At 38.6% G+C, this 15,723-nt stretch overlaps 1 protein-coding gene across 1 annotated transcript; it reads left to right on the top strand.

The window, feature by feature from the left end:
* Positions 1–2,218: 2,218 nt before the first annotated feature.
* Positions 2,219–10,164, top strand: LOC140941386 (Golgi apparatus membrane protein TVP23 homolog B-like). The gene is made up of 6 exons (XM_073390381.1): positions 2,219–2,254; positions 2,364–2,443; positions 3,997–4,231; positions 5,224–5,343; positions 6,988–7,116; positions 8,639–10,164. The coding sequence occupies exons 1-6, from the start codon at positions 2,243–2,245 to the stop codon at positions 8,666–8,668; spliced, it is 606 nt and encodes a 201-aa protein (XP_073246482.1). The 5' UTR covers positions 2,219–2,242; the 3' UTR covers positions 8,669–10,164.
* Positions 10,165–15,723: the final 5,559 nt, after the last annotated feature.

The following is a 15,723-nucleotide window of genomic DNA, read 5'->3' as shown; positions in this document are numbered from 1 at the left end:
ACTGTACCTGCAGTTCCAAAATTCACAGCGTACAAAAAGTTAAAATTAATATACAAATAAAAAAGGAGAAACAATATGTGACTATACAATTTTCTAGCTGATTTTCCTCGGAAGCCAGTTTCCCAATTCAACCCATTTTGATTAAGCGTGGAATGAATATAAAACCAAACCAGCTGGAACGTTAGTGGAAGATACTTTTTAAAAAATATGTTTTCATTTCCTTGTTATTTGCCTATAAAGCTTACTACAGTGGAATGTTTTCAAGGAAACTCACCGCTTGTTGAAGGGGTGGTTATCCCCCCAATAGCCATAATGGGACCATTATTGCTCTTGTCCCGCGTTTCCAGTTTTAGGAATGATTTTTAATTTATTTGCGTGGGATTTAGTGGAAGATTCCCGGCTTTATTTGCCTTCCTCTTACAATCGTTTTACAAGCGAGACGCCAGGTTGTTGTCCCTTTGAGGGGCACAAACTGAATATGGCGACCGGGAACCCAGCAGAAACAAATTTCGTGAATACATCTCTTGAGGAACTCATAAAGATTAAAGTAATATTTATTCCGAGCCATGGCCAAACAAAATCTCAACAATTTGGGAACCTTAAAACCCACATAAGAGCTTTCCCGGCCGCCAGCTAAACTCCGCCTCACGCGAAAGCTTGATCTATCGCAAATCGAAGAACCCTTTCGAACCGAAGTCTTTTAAAAAACAAGGTGATTAGCTGCTGTAATAGCTCATGAAAGTGGAAACTCAGAAGAATCGATAATAAAACTTAAATAGGTAACATCCCCAACGAGCTTTTCAGAAACTATTTACAATGAGAATAAACTTAATAAAGGGATAAGAGAGTGAAACATCCTCCAAGTGAAATAAAAAATAGAAAAGAACTAAATAATAAGAAATAGCTTACTAAAAATATTATGATATAATTGCAAAGTTTATAGGTTACGCACACAAATTACAAATTGCACTGAGTATGAAGATATTCTTTCATGGATGCCTTGAACTTTCAAAGAGAACTGCTATATGCTAATATTGTCATCTAGGCTGTTCCAAATGCTTGTCACTCTAAAGTTGAAAGTACGTTTAAAACGGGAATCGCGCGTGCCAGTAAAGCGATCGTGTATATTTATAGAGCCCTCCTAAAACCTTTACAAAGATAGACAAGCCTGGAATCACTTACACTAGCAAAAGCATATAACCCATAAGGAGAGGTTATATACTGAGTTATACGCTTTAAGGTAATTCAGGGTTCGTACAGCTTCGATGCAAAATTCAAGACTTTTTTCCAGACTTTTTTTCCAAAACAATAACTTCTTTTTCGACACTCAAGGTTATCAGAAAGGTGATCATCTCAAAAGACGCTGGAACAAGCTCCTGACGGGCGAGATTGAATAAGATTTCACCAAAACCAGAAAAAAATTTCACTCATATAGCACTTATTGTAGCTTTGAAAAAAATCTTTATCTCCTTTTCCAGACTTTTTCCAGGTCTGGAAACTCGTGCTGGACAAATTTCAAGACTTTTTCAAGAATTCCGACGTAGGAACCCTGTACCCTTCAGTGGTTATGACCGAGTATGACGACAGTTCACGGTAACTTGAATTTTGATATTACACAAGAGAAAATGATCTATTCTCTCTTGTATTGCATCATTGCCAAACTTGCGATATGCAGCGAGTTTGTTTCGGTCTGCTATACTCCCGAACTCCCTGTTCCTTATCTAAATGTTGGGAATGAGGGAAATCTGTTATCTTTAAGTTCCGTCGAATTTAGCCTATCATAAGGGGCCGACCCTTTGACCTTGGAGGGGGGTATAGGTAGGTGATTTCAAAAAAAAGTTTCCTGTAGTGCAGCCTGGTTTCGAGGGGAAAAAACTTCTTGCAAGGGAATACCTGTCGAAAAAAAAAAGTCCTACACTGAAAAAAAAAAACTTTCATGGCGTGTAATGCTGGAAAAATAATCCTACGCCGTTGTATGTCGAGTAAAACAAACTATATCAAACCAAATCACCCATACCTCCCTCCCCCCTCCCCACTACCCCCGATTCCAAAGTCAATTTTAACAGTTGCGATCCGTAGATATATATTTTTTAGCAACTAAGATAATTTGCAGTCTGTCTACTTTGAATTACAATAACTGAGCGAATCCTCGCGCGCTGACTGGTCGATAGCTATGCTCTATGGTGCAGCGGAAACTGCCACGTCGTCTTCTGAAGGTCAGCGGTTTTTAAAATCATCCAAGATGGCGGATACGGTAAGGACACTTTCAAATCGTAAATTGCTTCTGTTTTTCTGCGAAGATGTTTGTGTTTTTAGCTTTATTTTAATCAGAATATAAGTAATAATCCTTGCTATCTTTTTAGGATCATTTGGATGGAACGGAGGACGTAGCATTAAATTTTGGAGACGAAGATGAACTTTTCAGCAGAAAAAAGAAATTCAGGTTTGCAAATAAGCACAGTCTCAGACAAGATTAGCTAGCTAAGCTTCATATGCATTAATATCAACGTGTTTTTAGATCCATTTATTTTATTTTCTCCCAATAAGTCTCTTTGGGTTTGCCGTTAGAAACAGATGTGTAAATTTCTAAAACTTTTGTCGTGTTTTATGAAAATGTCAACAGTTTAGCGTAAGCTGAAACTTATACGTTAAGCCTAAGTTTACATACTAGTTGTCCGTGAAAGTGGACAGAATAAATGACATCATTTCATGTGTGAAATGAAATGAAAAAGAAAGTGATAACAATCGTGCATGCAATTCAAGAAATTTTAAAAGGAAGCATGGAAAAGATATTAGTGACAACTATTCTATTTCTGTTATCATTATATTTGTTCATTTAATTATAAATTTAAGCCTAACAGTTCCTTTGTTCATACATGTTGCATATAAAAATACAGTCAAAAAGTCTCTTTGTTCTTAGGCTAACAGCAATCCATTCAGCCAAAATTTCTGCATAGAATTTTTAAAATTCCCTTGTACCCAGGGGTGGGTAGCCTGCGAACAGCAGACACATTTCCGGTCATCGCTTTTTGGAGGGAGAGAAGGGACAACTGGAAATGCGTCTGCTGTTCGCAGGCTAGGGGGTGGGGGGTACTACCATATATTATGGATAGGTGTGTGCCACCCAGGCTCTTAAACCCTAACCCTGTTTAAGGGTGAGACAAAAAGAATTATACCCTATTTAAGGCCCAGACCTGGAAAATGAGACCCATTTTAAGGGAATACAAAAATTCAGAAGGAAGTAAGCACATCTTCCTTGAATTGCTTTCCTAATACTCGAAGGTAAAGTTCAGTTTTACCAGATGAGTTTGTTTCTTGTTTAGGTGGGGATTTGCACACTTGAATTTTAGCTGATAGGATAATGGTACCCTATCTAAGGATCACACCAGGGCAAAAATGATACACTACTTAAGGATTAACCCTCTAAGTCCCAATAGTGACCAAGATCAATTTTCTCCTAACAATATCCATACATTGTCAACAGATAAGTTATGAGAATTAATAAAATGATCAGCTAAATAACAATGCCTTGATCTTTTATCAAATTCTCTTAACTCATTCTTTAAGGAAATGCATAGAGATCAGTTTGGAGAATTTGTATGTAGATACTGGGGCTTAATGGGTTAAGACCCTCAAAAAGCATACCTTATAAGGCAGCACATACCTTTCTAGCTTATATGGGAGTACCCCTAGGCTTTGTACATACAGAACTGTACTTTCCCGTCCACTGAACACAACTAACATCACTAGTACTATCCAGGGCCGGCTATTGCTAACAACAACACATCGGGCAAACTAGAATTTATTGGTCTTTTTTTTCTCTGTCAAATTGGACCACCTTCCACATTGGCCCCAATATTTCAGTCAGACCAAACTAAAATGGATCGTTCCATTCAATCCCTGGCCGAATTTTCTGGAAGTGTTTGTTTGAATGGATCATACCCCTTGAATCAGTCTGATGCTTGATTATACTTCTTTTCTTTACTCTCATTTCAGGAATCCTCTGGTGACAGCTTTTCATCTCCTTTTCCGTGTTGCAGCCATTCTTGCTTATCTTCTGTGCGGGCTGCTCAGTGATAGTTTTATCACAAACTTTGTGGTCATTGTTCTGCTGTTGTCTTTTGATTTTTGGACTGTCAAAAATGTAACTGGCCGTTTATTAGTAGGTCTTAGGTGGTGGAACTACATTGATGAAGATGGGAACAGTCACTGGGTGTTTGAGTCTAAAAAGGTATGAAATTAAAATATTTTTCAGGTCAGTATAGGGCAGTGCCACCAATATTTCTTGCCAATTCATAGTCCAATGCACAGAGGCATTCTCTAAAAAGGGTCTGATCTTGTTGAAAGCATAGTGGGATAGGTTTGAACTGGGAATGTGTTACCCAGGTCTTGAAATGTGCACATTCATTTTGCAAAAAAAAAATTGAAAACCTGCTGATTCCCCATTCTAGAAATTTAGAGGACAACTTTCAATACCTCATCCTAGAGTTTTCTCATTCTATTTAGCTTTCATGCCTGTGAAAATGAAATCTCTAGCTTCAGCATCAGCTTGGTAAGAACAAGCTCCTGACATTTTGCCAAAAAAACAAGGTGGAAGAACCAGCTCAAGTTTTGTTAAGATTCCCCAGGTCTTGAAATGTGCACACTGATTTTGCAAAAAAAAAATTGAAAACCTACTGATTCCCCATTCTAGAAATTTAGAGGACAACTTTCAATACCTAATCCTAGAGTTTTCTCATTCTATTTAGCTTTCATGCCTGTGAAAATGAAATCTCTAGCTTCAGTATCATGTTGGTAAGAACAAGCTCCTGATATTTTGCCAAAAAAACAAGGTGGAAGAACCAGCTCAAGTTTTGTTAAGATTCCCCCAACCTGGTAGCAACAGCTGAGAATTTGGCTCTTTGGTAGCCAAGTTTTCCATTAGTTTAAAACAAAAGTTTTTAAACTTGTGTTTGTGCTTTCATCAGTGTTTGTTTTCACTTTAGACAAGACTTCAACTCCTTCCAGGCTTAAGTTGGGATACCTTCACGGCTGTGATCTAGCAGTGCCCAGTAGCCCCTGGTGCTGAAATTTTACTCCTGGGCGACTAAAAAATCTTAGGCTTTTTTTGTAGAAATCAGATGCTGGGGACCCTGGATTTCAGAGGTTCCGAGCACAGGCCTCCCTTCAGTTTTTCTTAGGGCACAACAGTGACTTGATTTGATATGACTTGTTTCCCAACAGAATGATAAAAGTGTGACAACTGCTGAATCTCGTGTTTTCTGGCTGGGTCTGGTCATTTGTCCTCTCATTTGGATGCTCTTTTTAGTGGCTGCATTGTTTTCACTGAAATTTAAGTGGTTGGTAAGTTTATTTTGACCGCGTTTATTAAAATGTGATACATAAATATGGAAGTGAATTAAACGGAGCTTACTAATCAAAATTAGTACTGTTGAAGCTTTCTTATGCAATACACTTGTACCAGAAAGCTTATGGACAAAATCCTGCTTTGACTCACTGCTTGTAAAACACTCTGTTACAATAAGCAACATTTTCAGTCATGGACACTTTTTTTCTTTTTCCTAAGGGTGTCTGCTTAGGGGCTGACCATTTGACTTTTGAGTGGGTATGGGTGATTTCAGGAAAAAATATCCTGCAGACTGATTTTGAGGGAAAAAAATTCTTGCAAGGAAGTACCTGGTGAAAAAAATATCTTTCAAGGTGTACAAAGCTGAAAAAATAAATCTTACACCATTGTATGCCAGGAAAAAATTCTATCACCAGAGGTTTGGGGGAAAAAATTCTTACCAAAACCAAATCACCCATACCCCCCCTCAAAAGTCAAATGGTCGGTGTCTTAAGGGAGCTTTGACCATAACGCACCTTAGAATCTTTCATGTATTTCAACTTGTTAGTATTAGAAGCTTTTTTCACAGGGTTTCACTGTTTCCTACAGTAGGTAACAGTTCTCGTAATTACCCTCAAAATATTGTCTGACAACAGTTTTGTATCATTAGCAGAAAGTTGTCTGTAGGCTTGTACAGTTTGGGGCACAGATTTTACATGTTTACATGAGGTTTGCTTGGAATCTGAGGGCGGGTTGGGGTTGCTTAACCCAGAGTAGGGGAGTTCTAGCCAAAACCTAGCACACATTTTTTGCTAATCCTCAGCACATTCACCGTTATCCTTGTTTGTCTGCTGAAGCCAAAGTTTAAGAGACTTTTATAGAGGACAAAATGTAATATGTTGATTACATACAAGGTTTCTGGTCATACCAACTCCACATAGACTGCCTTGGGAATATTTTTCACTCCCACACTTACAGCAAGCATCAAGAAATAATTTTCACATGCCTTGCCAATTGTGCTCGGTGAATATAATAATATTGATAAATTTACTTGGCCCAAGTTCTAATTCATTTTTAACAAGGAAGCATGACAAACATTGTACTCTAAATGTTGTTAATAAATCTCATTGTTTAGCTTTATAGTGCATGTTAGTCCACTGGGGATAGAATACAATTTTGTGCTTACCCACTGTGAACTTTAGCATGCCCTGGGAGTCAAGCTTTTCTGAGGCCTTGTTAAAGATAAGAAAATAAACAGTGAAGCTTTTCTAAGGCTTTGTAAGAGATAAGACTTGAAAATCAAATTACAAAAGCTCCATAAAATGAGCCCTTCTCAGAATCACTTACAGTACAAACCAGGACACTTGTAAGAAGATTGTTCAATCACAACATTTTCTAAAAAAAGATTCTCAAGTATTATTGGCAAACCGACCAACAAAATTCATTGATTGGAGGGCTGTTTCCTGAGAGGTCAGGTAAGTTCAACCAGTTTAAAAGTTTGTAATGGTTACATAGTTGAATCTTGAATTTTATTTGTCAGTTTGCAAAACACTTGAGAATCTTTTGTTTTCAGAAAATGTTGTAATTGGACAATCTTCTTCCAAGCCTCCTTGTTTGAGTGTGTTATCGAAGGTAACACTCTGAACTGATTTTTTTCTAAGTTAGTGGTTGCTGTTGGTCTCACCCTTAATATTGCAAACCTCATTGGTTACATCCGCTGCAAGAAAGATGCAGGGAAAAAGATTACCACTTTTGCTGGTAATTTCCTCGGAAGACAACTCCTCAATCAGGTATTTTCATAGAGATTTAAATTTGATCAAGGTATCTTCAGTAGGTTATATTTCTGATTAGGTATGGTCTGTAAATTCACATAATCATACATAATAATCCCTCTCAATTATTGAAAGAGGATGACAGACTATTAACAATAATTATTGTTGAAGTTACAGTTTTTGTGGCTTCTGCAAATACCAGTCATAACTGTTCATTGGTAGGATATGTAAAATGTATACAGTTTCAAAATAAAGTAATTATTGTCAACTGTCAATTTTTACAAGTAAATATATTATGAGGAGCAAATTAAATAATAGTATTATATAGGATGATGACTTCAATGCACTTTAGTTGTATGCAATCTCTTGCCTAATCCATAACAAACAAAAGCAATGAACCCTTTAACTATCAACACCCTTACTGGTAAAATGTCTGTATCTGTGACATAGTGCCATTGTTTGAAAGTAAAATGTTGTAACTCAAGTGAAGCCTTGAACTGCTGTAAGATAATATTAAAATAATATTAAAAGTTAAAATCTGAGCTTTTGCCAAAGAACAGCATCAACACGTATTCTGCATGGAGCTATATATATAAAAATGTAAAGTAAAATGTGTAAAAAGTGTGACAATCGGGTGTAAGGAGTACAAAATACAAATGTCACTGTCTATTTGCTTGTATTTAGAGTAAATAACTCTTTAGAAAATTATTTGCAAGTCCATTGAACTGAGCACTATGGCTAATTCTTTTCTTTCTCACATCTATGTGGTATGGCTGCTCTATTATTTCACTTTAGCAGGTAAATCCTCCTCGTCGCCGTCAACTTCCTGGACAATTCTATGTACAAACATCTTCTAACTCTCTTCCTCGAGTTTTGTAAGTCTCATCTTGTCCATAAAATGTGCTATCTAGCATTCTTTTGTCAGCTCATCTGTGTAAGGTCTATCAATCCTGAACTAAAGAATAATAACATTATCTGTTATTACCAATAATAAAATCATATATTAATTTATAACTCAATTCATAATACCATGCATGCTCCACTACACTTATTCAATTCATCCATAACCTTGCTCACAGGAGTCTTTGATTTTCCAATGGCTGCCATAGTGCCTTCCTTTCCTTTGGTAACTAAAAATTGTGGTGTTATTTTTAAAGAATATTGCTTGCCTTTTAAATATGCTGTAAACCTATCTGAGCCCTATTTCATTCTTCTATTTTCCTTTCATTAGCATGGGTATTCTATTAAGGTGAACTCATCCTTGCCCCACCTCAAGCTATTCCTTGAATTGTCTTATCTGCAAAGATACATTTTGACTCGCAAATTTAGTTTTATCTATCTTCTCTAAATCCCATTTTGTCTATCTATTCCACTTAATTCTTGGATTACCTCACATTAATGATTGATTGATTAATTGATTGATGGACTAACTGACTGACTGATTGATTGATTGATTGATTGATTGATTGATGGATGGACTAACTGACTGACTGAGTGATTGATTGATTGATGGATTTATTGATTGATTGATTACTTGCAGGCCATGGGCTCAACAGGCACCCAGCAGTAACAGAGAATTACCTCTTTTATAACCTACAGAAATGCAACAATAAGAACATGTTGTGCAGCTTAAATCCTCCTGCAAGATCTCCTCTCAGCTCTCAGTCAACCTTTGCTTCTCTTTAAAGTCCGAAATTGTTTTCTCAAATATCCGCACCATAGGCCAAAGTTTTTTTTTGTTTGGAACAACCACTTTTTGGACTTTGTCGTTTATAAGCATAAACCTCTGGCAAGTTCACTATCCGTTTTGTTCTGTTTATGTTTGGAAGGGTACATGTATGTATAACAGGGATATGTATATACAGTAAACGGGGAAATGTGTATATAGTGAAGCAATTACTTGCAAAATTGTTGTATTCAATATGTAGGTTTATGGTGTTGTATTCAGGTAACAATCATTATACTTTTATTGATGCCTGGACTATACAACATAAAAACCTTCCAAATGGGATTAACAAGCAAAACATAAATGATCTTTAGATTTGGCAACGGGGCGAGATAGAGTACAAGTAAAACTTTTCGAGCTAATTTTATCACCCAAACTATAGCGCCTTTCTGTTGCTAGCCAGCATATAAATAAACTTCAAGTGTAAGAGAGGCATGATAATTTTAAATTTTTTGAGGCACTCGAATTTGGCTTGAAAACTTGTACTGGTACTCAGTCTCGTATTAAAGGTCCCTAATGCCTCTGTTCATACATTTTTCACACACAATATGTTACATATTCTCTTTTTCGTTCTCTGCTGAATAACAACATCTAAAAAATGACCAAATTCAGGGTTTGTAGAGAGCATGTAGAGATATGGTAATCATGGTTAAATTTTTATTCTCTTTATGGGCTCAGTAATTTCTCTTCAAATGAAGACCCAATTGAAAATAATAATTTAAAAACAAAAAAATAAATAATTAAAACTATTTTAAAGGAGTTTAAAGGAAAGTAAGTTTGTTCTGAAATGTTGTTTACCTTCATGCTGCATTCGCAGTTGCCATATAAGCCTCAAAAGCAGCATAGTGTATTGGTATTGCCTTCTTTTAGTTGTAAAGATAAACACGATTATTTCTTCCTGTATGTTCAGGGATTGCTATGCCTGACTGTTTCTCCCTTCATGGTCTCGACATATGTCATCATTCTCCGTAGTTGTAGTTGCCTCCTCGCTCTTTCATTTTTTGGCTCTCGTTCCATTTCCCGCGTGGCCAAAACCGAAAATTCCGTTCCTCGGTCTTTCTTTGCTCCGAAACCAAAGGGAAACGCTTGCTACGCAGGCTAGAAGGCACCCAACGTATAACAGCATGCATTACAAACCTAGCTAGTGAACATTAAAAAGAACAACAACTATATATAATGGTCGTGTCAGTTTGTAAAATCTTTTTGTAAATGCAGTAGTCTATTTATTACAAATATTCATTTCTTTATGAATGGATTTCTGTCTGTGGCCATGGATGAATTTATGTAAAAGATATATTGTTAACGAGACAAACACTATATAGCGGTTCAGTGTATTAAAAAATAACAAACATTACAAGGTGTTGTCTTCATTGGGGCGAAGTGTGCATCAGAAAAACTCTTTAAATCGTCCAACCTCGTCCTCGGGGCTTTTCCCTCAGAAAATGGGAGAAAGTGAGGCTAAAACAAGCCTGCGTAGCAGGCGTCGAAAGGGGTACCTGCCTTTTGACCCTTTTTCACTCACATGACTGTAAATTTCGTTGGGTTCGCTTTCAAAAAATCGACTAATAACGACTCTAAGTAATCGGATGAAATTCAGGCTACCAATGTACATGTTGGACTGAATTAATGAGAGACCCCATGCCTACCTCGTTCCCGGAAAAGCCCTGGGGACGAGGTTGGCCCAATGTCTGTTATGACGATAACGAGAACAATAAAATGTGCTTCCGGGAAATGAAAAAGTTTCCGTAAGTTTGCAATCATGAGAGCTTCTCCCAGTCAAAACCTTCAAGTCTTTTGGGTGATTTAGCTGTTGTCCTTTGTATGGTTGTCCGTAAAGACGAGATACCCGCAATGGCATGGCCAGGCGAATGCTGACTATAACAGGGCAAGACTCGCCAGCCCACCAACTCAAGTTTTGGAATACACTCAAAGAAAGTGTATACCACTCGTAGCTAAGAGATCGATTTCTTTCCTTCTTCTTTCCTTTGTTTCACATAACTTAAAAGTCTTGAAACGCTGCTGATATATAAAGTTCGCTGTACTAGAGAAAGAAACTCCATTCTATAATTCAAAAGCATTTTGCTGAACGGTCCACCCTTCATGCCTCAGGGGACTTTAATAAAACTTCGGTCGCGGTTTCAGTAACAGAAACTGACCAATCAGGTGCATTTCCCGAGCGGCATGGGAAATATAGGCATGTTTTCATCAAGCATTTGTTGGGCGCAATGTAAACGCTTGATCATCTTTATAGTGAGAAAGTTGCTTTGTCTTTTCCAAAACTGTAGGAATGCTAAGAAAGCAACTTTTAGCACTCTTTCATTCGATTCCCTTGGCGGATAAAAAATGCTGTATTTGAAAACTGTAACTTTGAATAACAAGCAAAACAGGAAACTATTGCAGTCCGATCTCTGATCTTCTTCACGTCTTATATCAGAGTTAAACTATTCTATCATGACTGTTAGCTTTTCTTGAACGATTAAGGAATATCCAGTTCCGGTCTCTTCCGGAGCAGAAAACGTTGAAAAAGTTTTAAAGTCTGTTTTCTCATGTTTGCTGACCTTTTGTTAAATTTCAATCTTTCTTGGCGTCAATGATTTTCATCAAAAGATTTTGATTAAATCGTTATTACAACGTTTCTAGCAGTTTTAACACAGTCTTCGTTGAGCACTGATTGTCTAGGGCCACAGTTCTTTGAAAAAGTGCGATGATCCTTTCCTTTTTTAAAAATATTTTTGATACATTTTAGCGGTTTAACAAAGTTTAGTCTTTGAATGGTAGAATTTTAAGCGTTAATTGCATATGAATTAACATCAATAGTATATGTTTTTATTGTTGTACCGAACACAAAGGCCAGTAAAACTTGAGTTGAATAATCCAACATGCGCATAATCACATCTTGGTAAACTTTGGTAATGCTACTTTGCATGTGCCACACGAGTATTTCTCGAGTTGGAATGAATTTTAATCGAGAAACTGTACAAAAGGAAGACGCTGATTTCGAGTTGATTGAACTGTTGTTTAGACAGTTAACTTACACTGGAAGGACCAAACTCATCTCAAACGATCGCTGTCATTTCTGGATTGGATCAAATGTCACCACCAGCTAAGATTCACTTGTGCCTCTTCGAAGTTACCAGGTTTGTCCTCAGTTCAACTTATATTTTTGGCCTATTAAGCCCTAGTTTACATTAATTGCTGGCAATAAACCCAAATTAATCTAGTCGCCGAAACAACGTTACTGGTTTTCCGTAAGTTTAGTTGCCGTGGAAATTTTAAAAACTTTGAATTCGCGCTCTTTCGCAATTTTAACTTTAATCGTGACGAGCGCAAAACAGGCTATCGTAGTCTTCGCATATTCGTTAGTTTTGTCAAACTGATAGTGGTGATCAACATCACTGAGCAATCAAATATTAGGAGTTTAAATGGTTCTTGTGCTAGCAATTCTTTAACACTAGTTTTCCTCAACTTTCTTCGCTTTTATCTACCGAGAAGTTTTGAAAGTTTGTATGTTTCTTTCCCGGTACTTTTAAAATTTATTCTGGGTCTAGCTTGTGGTAATTCACACGGCTATAGGCCTTTTTCAAAAATACCATAATACTCCCGAAAGGCCTATTGTATACTCATTCACAAGCCAGTTCTTTCATCGATTTGTCAAGTTTTAATCAAGTCGGCATTTTTTTTTCTGAATGCGTCTAATTCAAGCGTTAGTCAAATCTGAGTGTTGTTTTTCTCAATGTGCTTGTTTTTCCAAATTGCTTTAACGGTTCTTACTGGTTATTTTTGCAGCAGAAAGAAATTATTCTTTTAGACTTCGCGTAAAGGACATTCTGTCATAATTCTGTTCTCTGTGTGTTGTTCAATGTGTCACCAGAAGTTACCTGTAAACATGCATGCTCCCTTTGTTAAGTTGGCTCGTTAAGTGTTGAACTGGAGTCAACAAGATAAACGCGAGTTGGGATTGTTACGATCAAATAGGCCTATTTTGTTGATGTCTATGTAGTTAAAAATTTTCGCTTTGATTTAATTAAAGAAGTGTTCTCTTCTGTAGACTACATTAATAAAATAAACTTCAAACGTTGGACAGTTTTTTATTCCTCTGACTCAGAGTTTTACATTTGATTAACCGCGACCTTGTTAATTAATGTACGATTTAAAGATAAATTATGCTTTCATGCCGCACAAACGGGTTACCAACAAACAAACTGTTGGCAATTTTGGCGTAGAGTGCTTAGCTTGCACCGGGAGAGAATCGCAATGCTTCCAGGGACGGTTAGGCTGACACAAGATAATAGTCGACAGAGGTGCAAGACAGGTGTAAATAAAACTGAAGGTAACGAGAAACCAGGTAATCAAGAAAAGAAGGTTAATTCGGAGTGCAATTCTTAACACGTTAGTAGCGTGGTATTTACAACAACAAATAACGCTTTCCATTTTTTTAACAGGTTCTGCCTCACCATAAAGAAAAGAAGAACAATTTGCCTTCCCAAAAAGTGTTCAAAATAACAATAAAAGTACTGCCACGATCCTTAAAAAGGATATGCAGCCAACGCATTTGTGTGTCTGTCATTTATTCAGTATATACCAAACCTATGGTAAGTTCATTTTTTGCTAAACACAGTCGGTAAGTCGGGTCTTCATGCAATTTTCCACTGTTTTGAACAGGTTATTATTTTAGGTAAATTTTAAGAACAGGTCGTTGAGGTGGTACAGAAGATAATTATTAGAAATAATAACCTCCTGTTTCAATTCAGTGACCATAATAATAACCTGCTGGTCCTAAAACTATGGAAAAGTACGCACTCGGTCATTATTCTTAAAAAGATCTCGAGGTTCAACGAGTAAGTTTTATTTCTTTTCATGTTGCATCTTTCTTTCCATTAATTTTGCTGTAAGTTTTTTCGTCACGCTGACAATTCTGGTTTGGTATATACACCAAGACAGCATGTATTTAGTCAGAAATGAAGCAAATTCAATTCTCACCCCCAAAATATCACAATCTAAAAGAAGTTTACGCTTTTGAATTCAGTAGGCAAGTACAGTTTCGTACACAAAACGGAACCATACCAAGAGCTAAATTCCTCAGCGTAAACCAACAACAACAACAAAAAAGATAACTACAAAAAAAAAAACTAGTCAAAAGACCGCTAGGGACAAAAAATTCAAAAAACAAAAAAAAAACCAAGAACTAAGTAAAAAAGGTAAGTACAAAGGTAAGTTTATCTATACTATTTTTATTTTTGAGCCCTGGGGACTAAGTGCTCCGCCCAAGGGGGGAGAGCCCTGGGGACTAAGTGCTCCGCCCAAGGGGGGAGAGCCCTGGGGACTAAGTGCTCCGCCCAAGGGGGGAGAGCCCTGGGGACTAAGTGCTCCGCCCAAGGGGGGAGAGCCCTGGGGACTAAGTGCTCCGCCCAAGGGGGGAGAGCCCTGGGGACTAAGTGCTCCGCCCAAGGGGGGAGAGCCCTGGGGACTAAGTGCTCCGCCCAAGGGGGGAGAGCCCTGGGGACTAAGTGCTCCGCCCAAGGGGGGAGAGCCCTGGGGACTAAGTGCTCCGCCCAAGGGGGGAGAGCCCTGGGGACTAAGTGCTCCGCCCAAGGGGGGAGAGCCCTGGGGACTAAGTGCTCCGCCCAAGGGGGGAGAGCCCTGGGGACTAAGTGCTCCGCCCAAGGGGGGAGAGCCCTGGGGACTAAGTGCTCCGCCCAAGGGGGGAGAGCCCTGGGGACTAAGTGCTCCGCCCAAGGGGGGAGAGCCCTGGGGACTAAGTGCTCCGCCCAAGGGGGGAGAGCCCTGGGGACTAAGTGCTCCGCCCAAGGGGGGAGAGCCCTGGGGACTAAGTGCTCCGCCCAAGGGGGGAGAGCCCTGGGGACTAAGTGCTCCGCCCAAGGGGGGAGAGCCCTGGGGACTAAGTGCTCCGCCCAAGGGGGGAGAGCCCTGGGGACTAAGTGCTCCGCCCAAGGGGGGAGAGCCCTGGGGACTAAGTGCTCCGCCCAAGGGGGGAGAGCCCTGGGGACTAAGTGCTCCGCCCAAGGGGGGAGAGCCCTGGGGACTAAGTGCTCCGCCCAAGGGGGGAGAGCCCTGGGGACTAAGTGCTCCGCCCAAGGGGGGAGAGCCCTGGGGACTAAGTGCATGACCCTCCCCCTTTGAACGGCCCATTTTTCATGACCCCTCTCTTTTCTGAGTCTCAAAAAGTTGCGACCCTTCCTCTGTTTCCACCCCCCTCCCCCCCTGCTAATTTCTGACAAGTCCCTTAGTCATACTGATTCTCTGAGCTGGATTTCTAACTATCTCTAGATATTCTTCCAAGCGATAATCTTTTTTAATTGCCTTGTTTGTATATGTTTGTCTAGAGCTATCTGAAATGTCGTTTTGAGCTTTAAACCAATCTTGAGTAAATTTTTTCTGCAGCTGTTGTTTAATGCTGGAACGAGTGTTCTTAATACATTGCTTGTTTTTTATTTTCTCGTTTTTGTAGTGCATTTGTATTGTTTCGTCACTTTTTAATAAATCATAAAACTGACTGTGATTTCTTGCATAAATAAAAGTAGTGATCTGTAGTAATATGTAGTGATCTGTAGTGATATGTAGTGATATGTAGTGATGTGTAGTGATATGTAGTGATGTGTAGTGATATGTAGTGATGTGTAGTGATGGATGGTGATGTGTAATGATGGGTAGTGATGTGTAGTGATGGGTAGTGATGGGTAGTGATCTGTAGTAGTATGTAGTGATGTGTAGTGATATGTAGTGATATGTAGTGATGTGTAGTGATGGACAGTGATAGGTGCTGATGGGTAGTGATGCATAGTTATGTTGAGTGACACATAGTTACATGTTACATAAAGATATTTTATGCGGATTTTTTGTATTCGTGTAGGAGAACACGGATTTATTACCGAGCTCCT

Source organism: Porites lutea, chromosome 6 (genome assembly GCF_958299795.1).
Source record: "Porites lutea chromosome 6, jaPorLute2.1, whole genome shotgun sequence".
NCBI classification, from domain to species: Eukaryota; Metazoa; Cnidaria; class Anthozoa; order Scleractinia; family Poritidae; genus Porites; species Porites lutea.
This window is presented reverse-complemented; position numbering and strand designations above follow the sequence as displayed.

Coding starts and splice junctions, on each gene's coding strand:
- LOC140941386 (XM_073390381.1), top strand. Junction 2,444..3,996: donor AGCAGAAAAAAGAAATTCAG/GTTTGCAAATAA, acceptor CTCTCATTTCAG/GAATCCTCTGGTGACAGCTT. Junction 7,117..8,638: donor GAAGACAACTCCTCAATCAG/GTATTTTCATAG, acceptor GATTACTTGCAG/GCCATGGGCTCAACAGGCAC.